At 37.3% G+C, this 25,268-nt stretch overlaps 1 protein-coding gene across 1 annotated transcript; it reads right to left on the bottom strand.

Annotated features, from left to right (window-relative positions):
- Positions 1-693: 693 nt before the first annotated feature.
- On the bottom strand, positions 694-24,470 carry LOC140322014 (lymphocyte cytosolic protein 2-like). Its single transcript, XM_072398680.1, has 5 exons — positions 24,164-24,470; positions 22,801-22,863; positions 12,083-12,129; positions 4,203-4,268; positions 694-818 (listed from the first exon to the last, which is right to left on the bottom strand). Exons 1-5 carry the CDS (start codon positions 24,239-24,241, stop codon positions 746-748), a joined length of 327 nt encoding a protein of 108 aa, XP_072254781.1. The 5' UTR covers positions 24,242-24,470; the 3' UTR covers positions 694-745.
- Between the last annotated feature and the right edge of the window lie 798 nt (positions 24,471-25,268).

Here is a 25,268-nt window from a genome sequence, read left to right as displayed (position 1 = left end):
ACCAACTTTTCTATAGGTTGGCCATAAAACACCAATATTAGGAGTTCAAAAAACACCAATTTAAAAGGATCCATCTTCTACCAAAGACCACCAGGTAAAGGGAGTTCTTCTCCACTGACTACCCTAACAGTAAAGAAATACTTAATTGATCACTAAAGTAAGAATCTTAAACACAGACTAAGGTGTAATAGATATGTACAATTACCACCAACTTAACATGCATTAACTTTGACTGCAAAAAACTCAGACGGCCAAGGATGGCCTAGGAGTTGGGACACATTATACTACTGTGAAAGCACAGAATGGTTCACGAAGCTCCCCTTTGCTAACTAGTGTTCCTAATGTTCAGTGCTTCCTAGAGAAGGGCATCATAGTCTAGCAACATTCTGGGGTTATGGCACAATTTGGAGCTATAGGTTCAGGAAGAAAGCACCTGTGCATTGCATTGTCAAACAGCCAAATTACATTCTAGTTAAGACACTGATAGATTTTCTGGGTTAAAAATGAAGCTGCCAGTGCTGATTATCAGAAAGCACCCTTACATGTGAGTTCAAACAGGGTCATGTCCATTTTTTATTAAAAGGTTCACTGCTAGTTCATGAATAGGTTGCTTTAACACAATGCTCCTTTTTGCATAAAGTATTGTTGCCTTAACACATAAGCATTAATGCAAGACTGAATCAGCCTCAAAATGAGTGTGTAATTCTGTAAACGACTGCAAATAATATTTTAGGGAACGGAAATGTTACTTACTCGTATCATAACCTGTTGAAGGGTGGTAAGGTATATGTCCTGGATGAAGTTTTTGGATTTCTGTTCTGTAATATGATGAAAAAAAAATCAAATAGGTCAACATTTCTTTTTTTATGTAAATCACCTTTTTCTCTCTTTGTTAACTTAGATTATATATTTATAAATTCAAGCCATTTCCTAATTACTTTAAGGCAATTCTAGGTCAAATGTTTATCACTACAGTGTGTCCTAGGTTTGTCCTGAGGCCTCTTTCTTGCTGGAAATTACCAGAACTTACCTGTATAAGATATAGAACCACATCAACTGCTTTATCTTAATTTAAAATTGATTGGAGGCACACCTCAACCCATTAGAAAATTAGTAAAAAAGCAAATTTTTTTTGTTGCGGGTATTTAGACAAACATACATCACTGCCATCCATCAGGTGTGCCAAGATAAACTGCTGTATTGGGTTTTGTCAAAACAGGGGCCTGACAGCTACCCTGCAAAGTCTTTGCATCTTTTTTTTAATTCTGCCCAGCTGGCTGTCATTACCCAGCAGCTTAGTCCAGGCTTCCAGGAGAGAGCACTGCCAGTTAATCTTTGCAGCCTGCCCGCTCTGCTACAATACTGGGATGTATAAATTGGTATATTATCCTAATATTGTATTTTTCTCCTTCAAAACCTCTGGGCAGAAATGACAGGCTGCAGGTTCACTGAAAGTTCCCTAAAGTTCAGATATTTAACTGTTTATTGCTCACAGTAGAGCCCTGGTGTATTAAGGTATAGGATTACTATAAAAAGACTCAGGCTCAGACCTGTGGCAGGAGCAAATCACCTGGCTGCTGGTACCTTGCCAGCCATTTAGCCATTGCACTGCACTGTAGTGGTCCTTAATGAACCAGTGTTTGCAGATTTATTGGCAGGTGGCCACTTACAGCCACCCCATTTCTATTGGGCTGCCACAGGGAGATGCTACATGTAGTATTTCCTTCAAGATAGTGATTCACTGGTGTGAGAAAGTAGTAATCGTACTGCTACCTCACGGCCATTCTGACCAAGGTTAAGGTTTAGTTCACCAAGGTTTAGGCAAGGCCTCTAAATGTGCCCAAAGCCAAATGAATTTTGACTGGTTACAATGCTTCATTGTACTTTTTGAAACATTAAGGCTAAAATAAATTCTGAAAGCTGTATAAATGCTAGTATTTTAGTAAATCCTGTTTATGAATTCACAGGATTGGATATATATTTTCCTTCATATTTCTATGCAGATCAAGCCTGTGCAGATATCTGACATAAGCAGCAGACATAAATTGATGGTAGAAGGATCTCTGAATGTCTACAATATCTACATCCTGTCTGTTAGCAGTTTATTATGTATTGTACATTGACAGCCATGTGTGGATGGTGCCTACATGGGTGTTGGGATACACAAACTCCCTTGCACTACAAAATATTGGCCTGGCCAATCAGGATGTCAGAAAAGGATCCAAGTGGAAAATCAGACTGCGATTGTACCTGGATCCTTGCTGTTTAGCTCAAACCTAACACATGCAGCACCCATCTCCCTTGATGATTTAGCTCAGACCCTCCATTTTAGACCCTCCACGTAGCTAGCAAACATGGAAGCCGGATGCAATTGCTAAATTTGTGATAGCCAGCAAGGGACCCTGGTGAAAGTAAAGGGTCCAGTCTAGCCATAAAATGACCATAAAACAATTGGTATGCTTATTAGGATTGTGTAAATCTATGTGTTTGTTCCCAACATTTACATAAAATCATCTGCTTTGATTGCCAAATATTAAAACCATATCACAAAACCTCAATTATGATTCCAGATTACAACACATACAACCAGTATCCTAAACTCAGTTTACACAGGAGCCCCAGAGATTCAATGCATTTGACAGCATATTTGACAGCACAAATTGCTGTTTCAAGTGGAAGAGAAGGGGCAGCATGCTTGACCCTCCATTTGAACTTGTCTCCCTTTCTGGCTAATCCAGACCCTGTACTTGCACCTGTATCCTTTGCTGCCTATCCCAAACCCAACAATTGCAGCTGGCTCATTTGCTTGTTAGCCCAGGCCCTTTAAATTTTGCAATGGTGGAAGCAGAGGTGCTAATTACACAAAAATTCTGACTAGGGCCAGATCTAGTCAGACTGGTTAAGAAACCTGACTTGATTTAGAATTTATGTTTTTGTAATGAATTATACTATACTTATCAATTACAGATATACCTGTCAATTACTATATCTACAGATATAAAAACTCTAGCTGTCATCGTCCAGAGCCTACTAAACTTATAGTCAATGTCTAGTGGCAGGGTTGGCTTAGCTCCACTGTACCTGTGAATATTACTACTGTAATGTTGGATCGAAATTTTGATTGCTTTTATTCTGAGTTACAATCCAAGGTCCCAATAGCTCAGATTCAAGGGGCAGAAAGTTTAAATAGTATGAGTACCATAAATTGTGGCTCTATGTGCAAAAAAGTGTTTTGGACTTTTATTACAGCGCGTACGGTGCCTTTTGCAAAAAAAAAAAAAAATTTTAAGAATTAAATTTTTGCATTTACGCCATGAATATTTGAGAAAAGAGAACACATCCATTTAAGTCTGAGTTTGAAATAAGTAAATCAGTTAATGCAAACTTACAAGTAGAAATATTTTTTTAACTTTCCTATTGTTTCCATTTAACCTATATTTAACCTAAAACATCCCTAATTAGGCCACCACCCCCATTCCTGCTTGCCTTTGTTTTTGTAGTGCAGAATTAAAATTTGAACAAACTGTTAAAAAAATTGAAAAACCTGATTTAATGCCCCTGATTCATCAAGCAGAATCGGATTATCGGTCGCGCATTCGTATTAGCGATACGGAATCGTACGCGGTCGCGCTATTCAGCAGCGGAAAAAGCTCGCGCACGGAGCCGCGCTTATCCGACAGCTTTTTACTGGCGATCTTGCATTAAAAGTCACTGTTCCCTATTGTGAAGGCTGGAATCCGGCTGGTAGTGAGGCAGGTGTACGCGCATACTCGAGTCCGGACCGCGGTAATCCGCGATCGCTGGCCGCGCGTACGTTCGCGCTTCCAGCGAGCGCGGATTTCATTGATGAATCAGGGGCAATGTGTAGATATCTTTGCAATGCATTATGTCACAAGAAATAGCCCAATAAAGAATATAGGTATAATTTTGCCTTTCTTTCAACTAACCATACCTATTTTAAAATCTTTTTGTTTATTGATTATGCAGCAAATACATTTTGCAAGACAATATCACACAAAAATATTGTTTGTCTGTAAAAACAATGTACAGTATATAGTGCTTCTTTATCTTCATCTGATTTTATCTTTAGTTAAAAAACAGGTTCTTACCAGAAATGTAACTATTGCTCTGGTTAAGTGTTTAAACAAATGCACACACTTTTGTTGGTTCTTATAAACTTCAAAACCTGCTACAGAGCATACCTTATTGGAAAAAGTCCTTTTTTTTCTTCTTTTTTGTTAATTTCCTGTTGAATTTTGATCAACATTCTGAAAAGAAAAAAAAATGAGAAATTCAGCTATTAGACAAATAGTATCCCTATTTCCCACAAAGGTATTCATTAGTCAAAGACAAAACACATAAGTTTGTATGTATGTAAGTAGTTATTGCATTTGTTGGTATGTACTATGTGGCTGTTCAGATAGTCACTATGGTTAGCCTAAAACTGCCCATTCAGGTGAGTATGGAATAGAAGAAAGGAGATACATGCAAATGTAGAGAACTATTTGTCTAAAAAAGCTTCAGATGACCTGACAATCTCAGAGATTATGATAAATACTTGCATTTAGGGCAACTGTCTGTAGTCGGAAAAAACATGTAAGAATTGAGCAGGGATGGTTTCCAGGACAATCTGTATGCCCTTTGGGATATTGAAATATTTTGAAAATGGTTCAGCTATTTGGAAATCCCAGTGGCACTTTTTAAACAATCAACAGAGTCCCTTAAGCAATTGTAGCATATAGATATGGTTTTGGAAGTTGCTACTGGATGTAAGAGCAATTTGTCCAGTGGATTGGACCAGTCCAGGGAACTTAAATGATGTAACACCTCAGAAGTATATGCCTTGGCCTGGAAAATAGGCATAAGAAAGGGGGGTGGGTTGGGAAGTTTGCACACTATCCCATCTTGTATTGAGAGTGCCCATTTATTGTCAGGGCTAGCAAGGCTTCTAACAAGTTTGACAAGTGGACATGGGTGGATTGACAGACAGGCAAAAGTTCTGAGTTCTCTCATAAGGGAAGAAAAGGTGAATATTAAGAGTTGAGACTTGTATGCTTGCGTACGTTGTTATTGGGCCATTGGGCCACAGTTAGTGCAAAAGGGCTTAGAAGATGATGGGGGGAGGATAGGTGAAGGTCAAGAGCACAGTTCATGTAAATCAAGGTATTGTGCATCCAGTCTTTGATATACGAATAGTATATCAAATATAATATACTATATATATATAATAGTGCCACTGCATTATAATTGCGTTATGTCTGTAAGATTTAAGACACTATTTACAACCACATGTGGTCTGTCTAAGGATTCTTTGGCTTACTTTGGATCCAGATATGACTCTGTGCACAATATAATATTTTTATATGCGTTTTAATGTGTTTACAATCACCTCAGAACTTACAGGATGATTTTGTATGGGTCAGTTTGTGTTTATTAGGAATATGGGTAGCAGAGCCATGCAAGGGTGTACTACCTGTGGCAGGCAGAGTGAAGGGAGGTGGGACCAATACGGGTTTTCAAAGTTGTGGAGGTGCTGTAATGCTCCAAGCAAGCCCAGCCAGCGATACATTTTGAGTTGTAGTTATCAAAAGCCCTAATTTTCTCCATTCTCATTATATCATTGACCTTTGTAACCCAAAGAGCTAGAGTGGGGGGCGTTGATTGTTTCCAAAAAAGAGGGATGAGTTGGCAGGCATCTGCCAGTAGGTGATAGGGCACAGTTGTCTTGTGGGAGGTTAGGGGACCTGGGATTATAGACAGCAACCTTATCTCTGGGGTCAGGTTGTAGGTTGTGGCATATAGGTCTGAGCAGATCGAGAAAATGTCCTGCCAGTATGTTTGCAAAGGTGGGCAGGCCCACTAGATTTGCAAATAAGTCCCTTCCCCTGCATTGGATGTTCCCTATGACCCCTAGTATCTCGGTCTGCCAAAGCAGGATATGGTGAGTGTACGCCACTGGACAAGATCTTTAGATAACCTTTTGAGCAGGGGGGAGTAATTGAGGTCAGAACCCCTAGATTAGTGTGAGAAGGGTGTGAGAAGGGATGTGAGAGTAACGCCATTGAATAGGAAAGTTAAGCGAGAGTTGGGCTGCGAGAGATCCACTTAAGCTAATGTTGAGGGCCTCCATTTTAAAGTTATTTACTTTAAAATTGCTATGAGGACCAAATTTCTGCATCTCCAGTAAGAACAAGGGTAAAGAGATAAGTGGCTGGGTCACATATAGAAGGACATTGCCCACCTAGAGAGCTAATTTATTTTACTCCATGTTTGGAGTGGTTGGTTCTTTTTGCAATTGCTAGACTTTCCATAATTAAGGCGAAAAGCAGTGGGGAAAGAGGACAGCCTTGCGTCGTACCATTGGATCATCCTCAGTACTGATGATCTCAGAGAGCCCCCTTATCCTGATGTTGTTGCGTCTGATCCTATTTTCCAAATCATCATTTTGGTACAGGAGTTGTTGCAGGAGGGTGGAGTGCGCAATAAGTGATTCAGTGTGCTGAACTAAGAGACTCCAGAGTTCCTCCATAGTTCCCTCAATATCTTCTATCCTGCTCCCCGGGTCCCGCTTTAATTCTAATTTTTCAGATTTATACCTGCTCTGCATTCTCTGTACAATGGTTTCTAGGTCCTCTTTAGTGGGTAAAGCTCTTATATAAGATTCCATGTCTAATGTCACATGGGGCTAGGAGAATGAGGAAGGCTGTAAAAGGGGATCCCTAGGGCTGCATGGTGAGGGAGACCTTGCTACACGTCTCACCTGAATAGCTGGGGGAGCTGTGGCAGTCGGCTGTTCTGCTGCGGACACCATCTTGCCTCTCCTCCTAGTGATTGTTTGTCCCCTTTGCCCCTGTGCTGTGAGTTCTGGTTACCGCTGATTATCAGGCTGGAGCCGGAAGAAGATGGGAGTCAGCGTCCTATTCCACCGAGCGCCAGGCCACACCCAATGTTTATAGCATATTGCATTTTATCCTCAATAATATTCATAATAGTTACACAATCTAACCTTAGATGTAAAACAGCATACAACGGTTTCTACTATATAGTTTGTTTAGATTGTTCAGATGGTCTGACTTTTGGATCAGTTGTATGAGATGTGGAATGATTGGCAATTTTCTTGAAAGTTTTCCACTTGAATATTCTACCTCATTATGATGACATGCTTCAGATTGTTTAAAGATAGCTTTGAAACCCTTCCCACATTGATAGACAGCAAAAATATTTCCTCTTAAATTATTGCTAATGTCTTTCCTCCTTGGCATTGTGTTAACACAAACCTAAGTGCTTCTGCTTTTAAAGGGGGGGGGGGGGGGGTCACTCTTGATTGATTAATTAAAATTAAGTTAATAAGTGCATTTGATTTGCAGCAACTTGCTTCTATTTACATTTTTTAATCTTGTAGATGTAGTATAGGTGTACTTATTTTGGGAGTCCATAGAAAGTGGTGATGGGAGGGTAAAAGATTTAAATTTTTCTAAAGCACTCAATTCTAACACCTGAACACGGTGAACTATATGGCTTTTCATTGCGGTGAAAAGAAGCCCTTACATGCTACATTTTTCTTTTTGGTATGGAAGTATTATTTGTACTGAAAAGTTTTGAAAATTTAGGAAAATAAATTTGAAGACCCTGATACTGCAGCTTTTAAGCCTTTTTTAACATATTAGTCTTTAATATTTAAGAAGAACTGTAACATTAATTGTTAAACATTATTGATGAATCTTCGTTTCCAACTCTTCCTGCCTTTGTTTCTGGGTGACCTAATCACCTAATTAAAAAAAGCATCTTGTAGTTTAGATCTACCATTTTAGCAGTGCACTAAAATAATCAACTGCATCAGTGGAAAAAAAAACAGTTATAACAATCTTTGTTACAACATATCTTGCAGTAACATTTTTGCTTTGTGGTTCATACATCCTTCCTCCTTGTCTAAGAAGAAACCGACTGTTAGGTTAAATTCCATATTGTCCTAGCTATATGCTGCCAAAACTGAAAACTGTACAAATTCTCGTTACCCAAACTAAAATTTTATTAATCCTGCTGGTTTTGAAATAATCAATATATGTAACTAGTGGGTAAATAACTAGCTAATAACTTTATTAGGCTGTGACCACATAATTGGTCTATGTTTCTAATGTAGGATCCATTTTAAATACAATCAATCAAGGTAAATATGCACTTTACCTACACTTTACTGCATCATGTAATGCTTTCCTTTATAGGAGGCATTATAAGCCAGTTCTTTTCACTTTCTATGCTGCCTTAATATGCCGTCAAAGCAGCCGCCATACCTGAAAGCACCAGGTATTTCATAGGGCTTTGTCAGTGGATAAGGACGTTGAAGGAGTGCAGAAAAAAGCAAGGATCACACACTCACTGTCACCCTTTCCTGGCCACCCAGGCTTAATGGTTGAGTTGATTTAAGGGTAGCCAATGCTATTTTTAATTTAAATACTAATATGTACATGTTCAAGGCATCCCCAAACATGTCCTTTCAAAGATTTGCGTATCTTCAATGTTGTTCTTTACATCTTAAAAAAAACCTTCTCCAAGCAACAGTTTTTAAATATTACTATTGATAGGCAAATGAAATAAAGAAATGTGAGGAGTGATCTTTAAATGCAGTGCTTGTCCTGTGGTTTTCTGTACACCAGTTTGTAGTTCATGGCACTCTGCCTACTTTTATTAGCCTCCAATATTAGAAAAACAACATACAGAGTGTGCCCTCACAGGGGATCAATGTCTGCACAGTCCAACAAAAAAATAACACAGAATAAGGCTTCCTAGCTAGGTCTGAGAAGATTCAGGTTTTCATTCTCTTGTCAGCCTAGTATAGCACGAAATTGCAACTAGTCACTCCCTAAACAAACTGTCATAATCCCTTAGAAGATAAAGGTTTAACTGGTCTAAAAAACAGGCCTCATTCATAAAAAATAAAAATAACAGCTGTCAAATGTGAGTTGCTATTTTCCTAATTTTCTGTCCTGGTAATGAAGACAGAAAGACAGGAAGTGAAGATACATTTGTCAAATACAGAAAAGTACTTTTCTGAAATATAATTTACAAACCTCTAGAACGCAAAACCTAAAGAATATTTTGCAATGCAATTCTTGTAACTCTTGAGCAGAATTTACTTTATGAAGGCATTTGCATAATACTCAATGGTCCCTGACACTGGGCCTGACTTTGACTTTTTAAAGCTTGGAAAGGATATAGTTTCATCAGTGAAGCTGGGTGATCAAGCAAACCTGTAATGGATCCTTTGAAAATCCCTTTAGTTGCATTTTCTTCCCCCCAAAACATTCAAATAAAATTAAAATCAGGGCTTTGATTAGCGAAGGTTATACTCTCAAATTCTCCTTTATTAGAATATTTTCTTTGTGGATTTGATTTGGTTTATTATCGTGTTAAAAGATCCACTTCCATTTTCAAAGATTATAACTAAATATCATAGTTTACCCAGTGACTGCAAGCATTTCAGAAGCAGAAAAAGCAACTACAATATGTTCAAAGTAATGATAAAAGATTTTTTTTATAAGTGCTATGAGCATTGCTTTATTTTTTACAGTTGTATGGTAGATGCTTTGGGCTTTTTAAGCCAGTATGAAAATATCATGCTTGGATCTTTATAATATTTGAGGCTTAGGAGCTCATTGTATGATTTTAATGTATTTTTTATATTTGTGAATGAAATGGTTTACTACTTTGTTATAAATCTGTTTTGGTTTGATTGTTATATGTACCTTAAAAAACATTATTGTACATTTTTGGTTTCTGTTATTTTATGACACTTTTTTTTTGTTATTGTACAGTACGTCAGTTTATGAAGTTACCTGTTTAGTTAAAAACAACTTGGCAATACTGTGGCTCAGAGGTTAGCATTCTGGCCCTTGCAGTGCTATGTCCCAGGTTCAAACCTAGGCCAGGACATTATGTGCATGGGGTTTGCAGGTTCTGCCTGTGTTTGCATGGGTTTCCTCGCACATTCCAAAAACTTGCAGTTAGGTTTATTGGCTTTCCCCCAAAATTGACCTTAAACTGTGGTAATAACTATAGTAGGGATATTAGATTGTGAGCCCCTCTGAAGGACATCTGGTGACATGACTATGGACTTGACTATTTTGGTACTTTATAATTACTATTATAAAAATAATAATAACTTGTTTTAGATTTCAATCCCCTTGTCCTTTGAACACTATACAGGAAAAGTACCCCGCTTACCATTACAAAAGTAGTACATTTTAAATAATCATATAATGAAAATATCATTTAAATTTTAAAGACTCCTTACTTTTACTTGTTTTATAAGTTTTATAAACGTAATATTACTTTTATTTGTTAGCTGGAGTACATGCCTGCACTGTTTTTTTAATCTGGATGGGACCAGAAGGCCTAAAAAAACATTGCTTCAGAGAGGAGGATTGCTGAAATGCTGCTCTTACAGACAACACACCTTGGGCTAAAATAGAAATTTTAAAGAAAAAAACTCAACAAAACTTGATTGAAACAAAAGTTGAGAGACCAAATATTATTTGTCACTACAATACTGTTCAATACTCTTCAAGGTCAGTCAGGGGCCCCTCCCGTACACCTATCTGTCAGATCCTGAATTTTATGACACAAGGCAACATAGAATACCCTAACATTTTTTTTGAGTAGCTCATCTGTGGTGTTTTACATACTGGGGCTGTTTTTTATCTGATGGGTGATCGTAAATTCCTGGTAGGGAAAGAATTTGATGTATATTCCTTTGTCTATGCAGTGCAGAAGCAGGGCTTAAAGAATAACTCTGTTATCCGTTTTTCACATAATGAGAATTTGTACTTTGGCCTGATTTTTTAAAGCTCTCCAAGGCTGGATAGGATACATTTTCATCAGTGAAGGTGGGTGATCCAGCAAACCTAAAATGGATTTCTGCAAAGTCATTTGCTATTTGTTAGCAATGTTTTGAATCCCGGACCAGATCCATTCCAGGTTTGTTGGATCACCCAGCTTCACTGTGTAAAGTGTATCCTCTCCAGCCTTGGTGGGCTTTAATATAACAGGCCCAATGTGCCCTCTCGCCAATGTAACAGTGGACCATTGTGCAAGAGCAGTGGTCCCAAGCCCCCATGTTCTAGACTCCATAAATAAAGAATGTTTCATTATGCTTTGAAGTGTAACTATTGGCAAAAGTACATAGTACATAGTATGTAGCATTAACACATTATTTTTTGTTTTTCCAGGTATTATGGTTTTATTTTCAAGAACAGCTGTTTTGTCACTATATGGACCATATAGCCAATGACAGACATGTAGTTTCAAAAGGACAACATATAACAAACAATTTAAAGCCAAGCTTTAGTTAACACTCTTTAAGCAGTTACAGCAACAGGTTTTTCTCTTTTGGTACAATAACAGATTTGAGCTGATCATTGATGAACCCTAATGAACCCAGTGCAGAGGTACATGATTTTTCCCAAGCCCTGTAATGTTTGCTGGACAGCTTGGTCCGTTACAGTATGTGCAAAAAAAAAAAAATAGATATACTTGTAGGATCCAGAAATAATAAAACAGTTACAAGATAAACTCAGAAAAATCTGATACAAATATACAAAATCTGACGTTTCAAAGCTATTAACAGTCTCTTTCATATATGTATTTATTGCAACATTTTTTTTGATATTTAAACTTGTCACAACTAACAGTGAACAGTTGTCCATTCAGATTTAAAGTTTATATCAATGCTTCGTCATAACTGACTCCCACTTTTCGACCTTACCATGTTTTTTATATTTATAGGAAATTTCTCCAGAAAGCAGCAGAATGATTAGATCTCTTTATTTTCTCTGTAGTCTTAACTGGGGCTCAGTGACTGGAAAGTTACTTTTTAGGAAAGTAAAAAAATATATATTTTTGCATATAGCCTCTATTGAAATTAATTTTTAGGTGTCTGACTTGGGAATTATAACAAAGGATACTAGATGGACGTCTCCCACCATCACTCCTGTCAATATGTAATCAATGGGTAATTTAGAAAGCAAAATTTTACATCCTCTAAATTAGAATCTTGTGATTTCAATATATGTGAGCATATACTTACGGTACTCTTACTTTAGGGAACTTCTGCATGTCATTTTCATTCATCTCCTGTAGAAAAAAGTTATGATATCAATTTAGTAGATAGCTAAAAAAATCAGGTGCCACATCCATATTACAATTTCTATAGTATTTATTTCCTAATTTTATAGGACTTTTGAGGCATCATACCTCAATATTCATGTACAACATCAGTTATGAAAACATTATTCCCTGACTGCTCCATGTCAGAACATGGATAAGTTTAGAGAAGAGACTGCTTCTTCCCTCACAGACCTAGTATATCGGTGGGGCCAGGGTACTGGAGTTCAGGAATAAGCACATTGGGCCAACCATTCTGGCAAGAATCTGGCAAACCAGCAAGACAATGTCATTCATGGTGACATGACACCCTAAAGTCATGGGCACAAAGGTCTCAATGGTAACTATGACATAGTGGCCCCAAAGGAGGTTTCCCTTTCAGAAGGGAAATGAAAATCTGCATTCTATTGTGATTGAACAGACAAGATCTTTTCAGTTGTAATTGTTACCTAATCAATTGAAAGGAAAGAATTACATCAGATGCCAACAAGAGCAACTGGTAGGCCCAGTAGGGGCAATGATCCCAAATATAATGAAACTATAGTGGCTTCCCAAAGTCTTCTAGTTTTTTTTTTTACAACCTATTTTTTTTAAAAAATAAGATCCTCAGAGAATGGACATTACGATGTCAGCAGAATATATTTAAATTCAAGTCTGAATTCTATGCGGTTTAAAAAAAGTGCCTTTTTTTTTTTTTTTTTTTAACATTTTTTATTTAGGGTTTTTCAACAATGGGAAAGGGGAAGGAGTAAAAAAGGGAAGAGAACATAGCGAATGGGAGGGGAGGGGGATACATTACAGCAAACACTTTAAACAACTGACAATTTAACAGTACAAAAAAACACAATATAAAATAGTGCAAAATATTGCAAAGAAGAAAAAAAATAAAAAGAAAAATGATTCCACATTTACAACTATTTGAGAGCAAATATCCCACAAACAGATCACGGTGGGCCCAGTTAGCGAACATGAGAAACTGAGACCAATAAAACCGTGTATTAAAAAACTTTCTACTCGTGCCCCGCAGTGAGTGTTTGCCTTTTTTTAAGGGCAGTAGAGAACAATAAATGGTCTTTACATCATCATTACTATTAGGGCAATGTTCCCTCAAATGCAACTTTCTCTGGAACTCCGGTTTACCCGTTACTGTTGGTCACTCAACACCTAAATACCTTATGGTAATTGCAGAGAATTGATCACCCAGGTAGCTAGATCACTGGAAGGGGACGTATCTTGTGCTCGATTTTGCTTGCTTCAGACAAATTCAGACCAGGGTCCAGATCTCACTAGGCCTGTGGTTGCTGAAGGCAGGCCTTTTTGTGGCTGTCATTGCAGCCAGACGAGTTTTGGGGATTTTTCTGGGTGACTAAAAGCCTTTTACCACCTTTTCTTTCCAGACAGGGCAGTTATGTTGCCCATGCTTGGCCTCAGTCCAAAGGTTACACCAACCTTCAAGCTAATCGGGAGATTCTGCTCCGCAAATTCTTCCAGTAGGTGGTAAAAAGACCTGCAAACTTTACATCAGAACTAGTCTCCAAGAATACCTGAATACCTTGGCACCTACTGTATTTCATTCAGAACACCTTTTTTTTCCCTTGGGAAAACAATGTACAACGTTAAAAATGTAACAGAGGCATCATGCACTGAACAAATATGTAAGAGGGTATTTTGTGCAAACACTACAGAAAAATGGCCAGACATGAAACTCAGTGGCTACATGTCTTTATAGCGGCTGATCATTTTTTGTGATGTGTAAAGTCAAATTGTCCAGGATTCTCCAAAATTCTTTGATTTGCATCCATAAATTTTTGTTTACATCATTGCATTTACTACTGATAATGGAATGATTGCCCATAGAGAGTGTTTTGGGTACCCACCCTTGCACGTAGCACAAAATTACACAGCACAAAAACTGTCTACCGGTCTTTACTAGAGAACCTCGCAAGTAATGATGGGCCTGTAATCCTAGTAGCAACTAGACTGTGTTGCCTCTGGGAGACCAAAATAAACAGATGGCTTTGGTTCAAGGACAGCCAGTGAACGGGTACAAGGGTTGGAGAGGCGGTAGGCAATACTCCTGGTCAAGACAGTCCAAAGGCAGGGCAAGCAGCAGGCAATAATCATCATCAGAACCGACAAAGGTTAGAGAAACAGAGAATGAGGTCAGGGTCAAGTCAGGGTTGGTATCCAAGAAGTCAAACAGGCACTTGACTTCTGCTAAACAGAGGAGCTGCAGTGTAAAGTTTAGTGGGGGTTCCAGGCACTGGTACAGTTTTAATTGCTGACAAAACTCTGTGAAAATTCTACATAAATCTGGCATTTACCCAAAACTGGGCAGTGATGTTACAGGGACTAGAGCAACACCTGACTTTGGGGGAAAAAAAGGTTACATTAAAAAGACAAAAAAGTACCAGTAAGAGACATATTTTTTTTACTCGCATGTGAAAGCAGTAGTTTGTTAACAGCTATATTGAAAGCAGAAGTTAATATTTTCTATAGGTGGATTCATAAAGGAATGAAAAATATTTATTAAACTGTCCATGTGGAATAATAACAATCAGAGAATTACAATACATGATTACATGAACAAACATAGCAATATCCAATATAAATATTCAGTAATCAGTACGCAATTATGGAATGAGCTTTTCATAAATCAGACTTTTTGTTAATGAGCAGTTTACGTCTATCAGACGTGTTTGTACATTTAAATATCTTTATTTTAGGATGCCTTTAAAAGCTATAAGTAAAGAGTGCACTTAAAAATATATTTCACAATTCACCACCTTGCAAAATCCCTAGATGAAAATAAAACAAAAAAAAACTACAAGCAAAAAAAGATCCTTCAGTGGCTGAAAGGTAAGCAAATTTTACTTTTCCTACAATTTTTTTTATATATACTATTTTTTAAGAAAAGTGGTAATCACCTACAATATAGTTGTAACTTTATATAAAAGGTCCATTTGAGGTCCAGAGCCACTTTTTAAAAAATCAGCTGTTGGCCTGGTAGTTTAGCAAAATCTTTGTTCTAACCTATATTACAGAATTGAGTTTTAGCAGTTTTTTTTTACTTTTAAGCCTAAACAAATTTATTTTAAAAAGTTATTCCAGGCCTAATTTTAATAAGTTTTACTGCAGATTTAGTGCTAAAACATTTACCCTACATATCCTGACATCAAATACTATGTCCCATACAAATTTAAATGTGTATGTTTTTCTTTTTTACTAAAGAATATTGACAAAGAAACAGAGGACAAAAAAGAGCAGTGTAGTATCATATGAAGATAGTATTTTAGTATTTATTGAAATAATGAAGGCTGCCCATGAAGCAGCAATACCACCAGTGGAGAATGTCCTGATTGCCAGGATATTATTCAGCGTGAGCGTTTTGATTTTTAACAAGCCAAGAACCAATGGTTCTATAAAAGAAACCTGAAGACCTTTTTGGCACTGTGAAAGATTATGAAGAGATTGTCTGTTCAACTACTCCTGTTAGTGGTCTTTAGATTTTTACCTATATACAGAGTTTGCAGGTAGATATGGCTGAAAAAGAGTAAAATCAAAAGCCAGAAACCCAATCACTGTGGCACAGGAGGTGTCAAAAAGACCAGAAACTATGCTGCCCATGAGTGGATGTTTAGAGTGTTTAGAAGTTTGGAACTAGAGGCCCCAAATACCATCAACAAGCACATTTGCAGCCTAAACAGGGACACAACACACCAATAAGGGCTAAACCTAAATGACAAGCTACAGGACATAGTTAAGTGAGAGCAAGTAAGACATAGTGACTGATCCCATTGGTGAGGAAATATTGATAATGATAATGTTGGCTGTTAGGGGATTTACAGGTATATAGTTATCTGGTCCTATAAGCTTGAATAATATATAGCATATACCATATATAGTGTCAGTGTTTTTAACATTTTAACTTGATGAGAAAACAAGCTTCTGTTCAGTTAGAGAAACACTCTCCCAAACACAGAGTATTGTTCAGTTTCATCTGAACTAAAGTTCACTGCTTAGTTTGCAAGCTAAACTACATTTAGGAGCGTTTGAAAGTACACGGTCACTTGTACTTTAATAACTATCGTTATTAAACAAACAAAAGGACTGTAGCCACCAGCGAATCGTGGTTATGGTTTTTACTGGCTGGTGGTTTCAGGAGTGATGACCTCTAGCAAATAAACCTTTCAACACTATTTCAACTGACAACTGCTACTAATGTACCAATGCCAGCTAATCAAAAATCCAACATTTGCCAATGTTAGTTTTCCACAGAACCACACTGAAATTTGGATATCTGGGCTGAACACAATAAAACAAAGCTGTGTTGAAATAGCTGTTAACAGAAGTTCTCATCCACAGAGAAGGAACTAAGGCCAAGGCTTTAGCTGATAAATTAGTAGTAGTCCCAGACGTATTTCCTTCTGTTTTATGTTGATTGACCTTTGCTATAAGTGCTAGATCAGGCTGTTGTCTTCAAACCTTAATAAATAATGCATCAGACCACTTGGCGTGTAGTTTCTTTACAATAACATATCATTTTTTACCCTCTTTTTTCTTACATTTTTAAGTAGCTTTTAGTTTATACAAATCCTAACAATAAATTACTTTCATTTGCTCCTATTTGGAATGCTAAATATAGTACTTTCTTCAGTCTCCTATTTGCCATAAAACCTTTTTTTGGGGAGGATCCATCCATGACCTTTTGTCTGCTATGAAACCAAACTAACGGTTTTAGAAAAACCTCTCCAAGACCTTTTGTCTCCTCTAAAAGGTTTACCATCATTCTAAGGCCTTCTGATTCTACTATGAGACCTAAATAGTTTTTCAACTAGAGCTCAAGTGTGGTTACTACTGACTAATTGATGCTTTTATTTTTGTTACCAAGTAACCTTGTTGTACTTTGCAATGCCATTCCATACAAATAAGGTTCTAATTATAACAGTGGCCTCCTTATAATCTTTAACACCATTAAAAGGATTTAGAAACACCAGAGAGCTGTAATGCAAAAGATTCATTAAATGGTCCCTCACCACTACTGTAAATATTATATGTAAATATTTCTAATTTTTTTCCCATTTCTGGGAAATTTGGTGGTCTGACTGCAGACTCTGTAGTGTGTATTTATATAATAATTTTACTGTAGACTGGTAAATAAAAAGACATACTAGAGAACTGTGTGAAAAAGTAAATAAAACTTCCATCAAAATAAGACTTCTGTGCTGTGCAATAATGGTGTTTTCTCCTTCACTCTGCTATGAGGCAGAAGCAGCACTGAGAAGCGAACTGACAAAAGCAGAAGTCACTCTCAAAAGATAAGCAGCCTCAAATTTCTTGCTTTTTACAAAATTGGCTCTCAAGGAAACTGAGGACCTGGCTTTATAGGGCCTAGAATTATGCTTCAAACTGTGCTCTTCAAATTGTAAAGGTTCTTGCATAGCTGAAAACTTCTGTCTTCGCTTCCAACAAACTCTCCCTCCTTACCTTCATCAAGAGTAAGAATCCGAATTGGAAACTTTCACACTGTGGCTTAAAAAAGGGGGGAGGCTAAAGGATTATTGGTGACTGGGAATGGCTGTACATGCTCAGCATGCATTGCAGTGACACCAGGGAACACTCTATAAGTTAAAACCTTGGGTGACTTTTCACATCATAGTGAAAATGAGAAATATTTTATCACATTTTTAAAATGTTCACAAAAATCTGAAAATTAAATCTGAAATTTTGCAAAATTTGCCAGCTCATTCCTATTTGTGTGTAACAATAAAATGTCATAAGCTGTCACTAGGCATAACTAGGCATTGTTGGGCCTGGGCACTTCGGGAATGTGCCTCAAGTCAATTAGACCAATGGTCCCCACCTTTCTGACAGCAGGGCCCGGTAACATAGAATAAAATTTTGCCACGGCCCAGTATTTGTGCAACTTACACTACTCTGCTATTCTCAGCAGCTCTCCCTCCTGTCAGCACACTAGCTGAGAATAGCAGAGTAGTGTAGGAGAGCTGGTGTGCCGTCAGGTGGCAGAGCTGCTGGGAATGGGAGAGAAGTGTAAGCCTTACATACATTTCTCTGCAATTCTCAGCAGCTCCTGTGTTAGCAGTGTGAGGAGAGCTACCCGCGTTCCCGCTGGTTACACTCCTGGTGTCACACTGTCACTAGCTTTAGAGCAGTGTAAAGAATGCCCGGGGGTTGGGGACCACTAAATTGAACTATTCTGTCGTTGTGAGCTTGTGACACATCTTTGACTTGGTATAGCATCCATAGTACAGTGGTACCTTGGTCCCTAATCCGTTCCAGATCCTTGGACTTATACCAAACACATTTTTCCCATAAGAAATAAAAAGAAAATGATTAATCCGTTCCCATGAAAAAAAATCCTATTGTTATTGGCTATTACACATTGATGGGGCTGTATAAAATAATTTAAACACTGCTTAATACTAAAATACATAAATAGGCAGGTACAAGGCAGATGAATTGCAGTGAAAGTGACTGGGTATTGCATGAGGTAGCACTACTGGAATTTAAAGATTCCTGCAGTACCATGGGCAGTTTGAACACTGGCACTGCCAGAATCCTACACAGGGACATTGATAAGTTTCTAGACTAGAGTAGCAAATATTTGTTTATATGTGGTATAGAGTGATACTATATTAGTAGCTTTGCAGTATGGTGACATAATATGCTGGAAAAAGTATGTTTATAAGGTTAACCTGGTTAAAATAGAAACAGCAAAAAGCAGAGTGGGATAGCTGGCCCTAGCAGATATAGGATTCGATTTCTGCTTAGTACTCCCTAACATAGCATTGTCAGAGTCAATAAATCTACTCTAACAGCAGGTTTTATGGATCTCAAAGAGATGAAGCCATCACCAGGCTGGAATCAGTGGCCAAGTTGCACAACAATTTCCTGATTACCATCATAGATAACGGGAGGAGCTGGATAAAAGGGGCAGGTGCCAGAATTTTAGAAATAGGGGGATAGCAGAGACAGTCACCCCAGCAATTAGTTCGAGCAGTGCAATCATTACTCAACCATTTACTGAAACGTTCTCCAGACACACAAATTTAATTTATACATCAAACCATCACATTTAATGGAGCCACTATATTGCTCCAGGATCTATCTCTAGTTACCTTGGCTAATTTCAGAGCACTGAGAACCAATCTGATGATCCTACAGGGGGATACCATACAGATGGAGATTTCCCTTTGGTCTAAGCATCACACGCAATGGCAAAAAAAATCTCCCCCCAATGCCTGAGGACTTACCTTTCTTTTGCAAAGCCTTTAGGCCTGCCTCAAATGGTATAAAGAGTTCACCCTACCAGCCTTGCAGTGCCAAGGATCAGCTATACATGTATCATCACCAGACAGATCCTCAGTGAAACACAATCGCTATTACAACCGAAGGATAAGAAACAACAACCTCGAGCCTAGAGCTACCAAAATTTACAATCCAAACACTTGAAGCAGACTCAGATGGGCAGGGAGAACTTGAAACCTAAGTTACTGCACTACTTCATGCTATACTACTTATTGGGAAAAGTTAGGGTGGTCAGCCACCATGCCACATATCCTTTAAAAGCTGGTTCTTGTTAAAAAAAAATGGTTTTAACTGTTTCAGATAATTTTCTCAAGTTAAGTTTACTTAGATCATTTTAATTAATCCTTAATTTCAACATGTTTATACATGTCTAAGGAAGCCTTAAGTTTATATGTTTGTTCCTATGCTTCTTACTGTGTGTGAGTGTCACACACTTTTGAATGCTAGAGCTCCTGTTTTATTGCCCACTGCTGTGGATCTGGTCTTACATATATTTGTGTACATCATTATAGGAGTTAAAACCACAGTAACTAACATTTTTGCACACTACACCCACAGTGGGAGGACAGGACTCTTGCCCCCCTAGTGTAACTATAGTATGTGATCTTGGATGAAGATTCTCTTTCCAAGAACCAAGGGGTCCCACAGGATCCACGGGCACTAGAGGCTAATTGGGGACAAGTCTCCCCTTCGTTCACCTCTAGTGCTTTGTGATTGGCTGGGGAAAAGGAAAATCTTGATGACAGCTCAAGCGTTTACCTTTCTTCAGCCAATGACAGAGCACTAGAGGTGCTGAATGGGGAGACTTGTCCTCATTTAACCTCTAGTGCCCGGGGATCCCACACTGACAGGAGGATTCCCACGGCTGTGCAGCCATGGGAATCATCCTGTCATTGTGGGATACCCTGTAAAAAAATAAAAATTAGTTACACAAATCACACACATTTAATAAATTACTTTACAATTAAAGCCTCTCTTTTGAACACATTTTTTAACACACGAATTTGCAAAGTCGAATCCTGTGTTTTTTTCGGGTCGGGTCTATCCGAATTCGAACAGCCATATTCGGGTCGAATATAAGGACAACCCGAATTCGAACACCAACACTAGTGCACTTATGTGTACCCATGTGTCTCTGTGCATTACAGCACAGAGGTCTGGGAGAGACATGGCTGGCACGTTACCACGCAGCTGGAGGGCAATGTGGGAGTGAAAGGGTACAGGTAAGTGATGCATAATAAAAAAACAACTTAGGGCTCTATATATAAAACAAGGAATCAGACATTCCCTGGTGGTAATTAATTGCTGCCTGGAGAGAATGCTTGAGGGAATCTCAGATTCCATGTTTTAAAAATATATTTATTATTCATAGGTACGCATTTTTTACCGGTATAAAAGGGGATATAATTTAAAAACCACTTTTTGTCATCATTGAGAAAAAAATTTCCAAGCCACATAAAATGTCACTCTCCCACTGCTGTACACTTTTAAATTAGCATAATTTTTGGTTGTCTTTCCATGCTAGTTTTATACATTTGGCTGCTTTAGTTACTCTCCTGAGACAAAAACAATCAAAATATTTTTTTTTCCAATTGACTGACATGCTCCTCCATGGCAAAAAATATGACATATTTAGGAAACAGCAAATATGATATTCACTAAACATTTATAGGTGGTAATTCTTTCACAGTAATTTAAAACATGCTTTTGAGAAGTCACCTGCACTCAATACTTGTTGACTGTCATTCACTGCCATCACTACTTTAAACATACCATGGCAATGGCGTATTTATTTTACGCAAAGCTTCCTGTACTTGTTCATCGTCCTTGGCACAAAGTATATATTAAAAAACGCAAACAAATATGCTATCAAAATATATTTTTTAGTGTAGTGACGCTTATGTGGTGCCCCTCCCTGCCAAGTTATACTCTCCGTCCCTAATCCATCAAGGTATTCCATTCTGCATAGAGGCTTGTTTCACAATCATTTTCTTCAGGCTTGCACACTTAAATGTTACACATTCTATTCTGCTGGAAAATGTAGTACAAACACTTCATAGGGTGCATAGAAATGGAAAGTGCATAGCACATATATACCATTTTTGAGGGATGACTTTGCGGTCTCATCAGTAATTTTTGGCTGTAATGGGGACAGGCTACTTTAAGATGAACTGTAATGGCTAGGGGACGGGGAATAATGCAACATAGGTGTAAGTGTAGTAAAGGTGCAGGTACCCTAAAGCCTAGTACACACTTCCAATTTTTATCGTTCAAAATGAACGACGAACGAACGACGAACGATCGATTGGGCAAAAATCGTTCATAAAAAAAGTAACCAACGACGCCGACGAACAAGGAAAGTCATTGGAAACGAACGACCGGACCGGCGGATCGAATTGGACGACGATCGTTGACCATCGTTCGTGTGTACGATCGTTCGTTGATCGCCCATGGTCTGAGCATGCGTAATGAACGAACGTTCGTTCACTTCCTGTCGTGCTCATAGTTCCACTATCGCTCAAACGATCGTATCTATTGTGTGTACAATATCTACGAACGATCGTGTCGTTATCTCTATGTGCAGGATCGGTGCTATACGATCGTTCGTAGATATCGTGCAGGATCGTTCGTCGTTCGTTTAACAACGATAATAATTGGAAGTGTGTACGTAGCTTTAGGGTCTATTCACATCTATCTGTTATGTATTCAAATGTGAAAATGTGGTTTACCACCTGTCACAGCAATGCATGACAGTGCACAGTTCTAAGTGTGTAGTGTTGTGGTGAACTTGTAAATGAATAATATGTAACTTGCAGTAGTTACCAATGCACCACAGCACATTGCAACTCCTGTAATATGGTTCACTGTGGTTAATACATTTAAATAATGAATATATGTGTTGTTAGTCTGTTGAGATTCATTGCCACCCCATGCAGAATGAATTGCTTGCTTATTAAAGCACACATTAATGTGTGTGATATTGTGTTTATACATCTTGATACATTGCATAGGAGTGAATTACCCACTTCTAATATGGTATGAAAATTGAAATGAAAGCTATGTTTTTGTACAAGTTGTATGCTGTTTTTAAGTTTTCAATTTTTCAAGATGCCTTTAGTCCCAAGAAATGTCATACTGGGGTAGCAGAAGCTTGAAAAGTCCTATGCAAGTATTAACTTTTAGTCTTAGAGTCATAGTCATGGAGGGGAAATGAGGATTTCAACAGCAGTAGCCTGATTCAGAGATAATATCAAATAACATTGTTTATTTATGGTATTTAAAAACTATATTACTTTTTTAATGAATACTTACCAAAAATCTCCTGCCACTTATTGCTTGTTTTTTAACAACCTTTTCACAGTCCTTTAGGTTACACTGCAAAAGAAAAAAAATGTAGTAAATATACCCCATGAAATTGGTCGATGTTTTCAGGTTTAGGACAGATGGCCTCACATTCTCACTAAGGACACTTTAATACAATACAGAATTCATAGCTGACTCAATGATTGCAAACTGCTCAGGGTCAGGCACCAGGGTCCTTTGTTTTAAACACTGTCTTTGATTTGCACCAGACAAATTGACTGTGGCCAAGTAACATTATTTTTAAATCATTTGTCCCCAACAGTTAAGGTTGTTAACTTAGCAAAGTGAGGCAGCACCTTGCAGATAAATAATTTAGCGTAGTGATCGTTCACTTTGGAAAGGATATTCAGTCAGAAATTCACATGAATTGTAAGAAAAAGTTTTTTTGAGTGAATTATTTCCATTATTCAACCATATTGTTCCATATTACCCTGTCTATGTGTATATTTAAAGAAAAAAAACTGTAAGCTTGCATTAATGTTCTTGGACAGCAAATTATTGTCCTGCCTCATCTAAACTGCTGCAGTAACTATTGCAAGAGTTATCCAAGAATCCTGCAATATTATTCTTTGGAGTTCTTGAAAATTCTGTTTAGCAGGTCAGCTCTTGGAATTAGCTTTTTGGGCCACTCAGTCCTGGACAAATTAAAAACAAATCTAAATTCACTTAAAGATTTTCAGATAATATGATTGATGAGTGACTGATTTAAAATAATTTGAAAATCTTTTTAAATTCAGTGGCAGACTCATGGACATCCACAATCCTATTTCTATAAGATTGTGTCATATTCACAAAATACTGGTTAGCAAAATGGTTCCTAGATTAGCAAAGAGAATACCATACCCCATATCAAAAAGTTTAAATAAGCTTTTTAAGTCCTAACTATTAGCATTTTATGAAATACCTTGTTTTAACTTCACGGATTTGATGAAGTGATAAAGTAGAAATGTACTAATTTTTTTATGTTGACAGATTTGAATTTTAAATGATTTATATTTTAAACATTTTCACAAAAAACACAAAAAAATGCACAATTCTCAAAACACAAAATTCCTGACCAGTTTCCCACAAAATAAAGGCATATTACACATTTCGATCGTCAAATTATACATAGAAACCAACATTATGTGCATCTTTATGTTTAAAACTGAAATGCCTATTACTTTTTCATAAATGTAAAGTATTGTACAACCAACTAGTTTATAAACAAACATAAATGTATGCTATAATAGTCATCTGTGCTCTAGGTATAGTGGTGTGCAAAATGGTTTTATAATATTATGGCTTTCGGTAGTTTTAAAATGTAACTCACCATTCTAAAATAATCTACAAGGGCATCCGGACTCCATGTGCTCACTTCCGTGCAAGATGGAACTTTTCGAAAATCCATTTTATGTTTCAAAGACAGTTCTGTTCACAAAAAACAATCAGACATTGCACGTTTTTTTCAGATGTTCAAAAGGTTAAACTTATTAGAAAAACTCCCAATGAGCTTGTCAAGTGTTATAGTGCGGATGTGCATTAATGTTAAAATATAAAATTATTGCCTAATTCCTCCAATGCTGCTGCAGGCTGACAAAGCTTCTAAAAGAGTGACAACATCCCGCTTGGTATGAGTGCTTACTTCTCAGAAAAAGGCTGTTCATTTCCTTTACCACTTCCTCATTTAAAACTTGAAGTTATAATAACTGAACTATATAAGAGCACTTACTGAGTATGATTATAAAACAAATGTACAGTTTGGGTAATTGTAATAACAGTATATAAAAAAACAATAAAATGGTAATGGTATCATTTAAATTGTATTATCATTTGATCACACAAAAAACATGACAATCAATAGAATCTTATGTGTGTGAAACTTGAAGCTGCATTCACATCTGCATTTTGGTACAGTGTTTATAAAAAAAAGTAGTATCTGCATCTATTGTGCAGTTTAAGCAAAGCACACCTTCCAGAACTTAGAATAATAATTCACACAAATTTGAACATGCTTGAACATTAGATTTGTATTGCCTATATATTAGAGTGATGAACTTGTGAACACAATGGGTTAACTTTTCAAATATTCGTGTAAAAAAAAAAAAAAAAAAGGTAATACATGTAATAGTGCACTGTGCAAAAAGTTAATAAACCCTTGACTTCAGAGGCTAGTATTAAAACCATTCTATTCAGATAACATAGTTGAAAAAAGAATGTGCTTTTTTCATTAAGCAAACAAAGTGTAGGTGGAAAAAAAGTGATTTTAGCCTGTACATACCTAGAAGTTACTTCACATTTAAATTTAGCTTATTAGAATTTTAAGATCATAAACAGGTTTTTGTCCTAAGTAAATAGGAAATCTGTGTTAGCTACCCTAATGGCCTTTCTGGCATCTTAATAAATTTGAGCCTATCAAGGATATTCATCTATTTGCA

Source organism: Pyxicephalus adspersus, chromosome 2 (assembly GCF_032062135.1).
Source record: "Pyxicephalus adspersus chromosome 2, UCB_Pads_2.0, whole genome shotgun sequence".
NCBI classification, from domain to species: domain Eukaryota; kingdom Metazoa; phylum Chordata; class Amphibia; order Anura; family Pyxicephalidae; genus Pyxicephalus; species Pyxicephalus adspersus.
Note: the sequence above shows the minus strand (reverse complement) of the source record. Positions and strands in the feature narration are given on the sequence as shown.

What these genes read in the sequence shown, in the direction of transcription:
- LOC140322014 (XM_072398680.1), bottom strand. Translation starts at nt 24,241, where the DNA reads ATGGATTTTCGAAAAGTTCCATCTTGCACGGAAGTGAGCACATGGAGT. An exon ending in TTGTAGATTATTTTAGAATG is followed by an intron (nt 22,864 to 24,163) that starts GTGAGTTACATT and finishes TTTCTTTTGCAG; the next exon opens with TGTAACCTAAAGGACTGTGA. An exon ending in TTCCCTAAAGTAAGAGTACC is followed by an intron (nt 4,269 to 12,082) that starts GTAAGTATATGC and finishes TTTTCTTTTCAG; the next exon opens with AATGTTGATCAAAATTCAAC.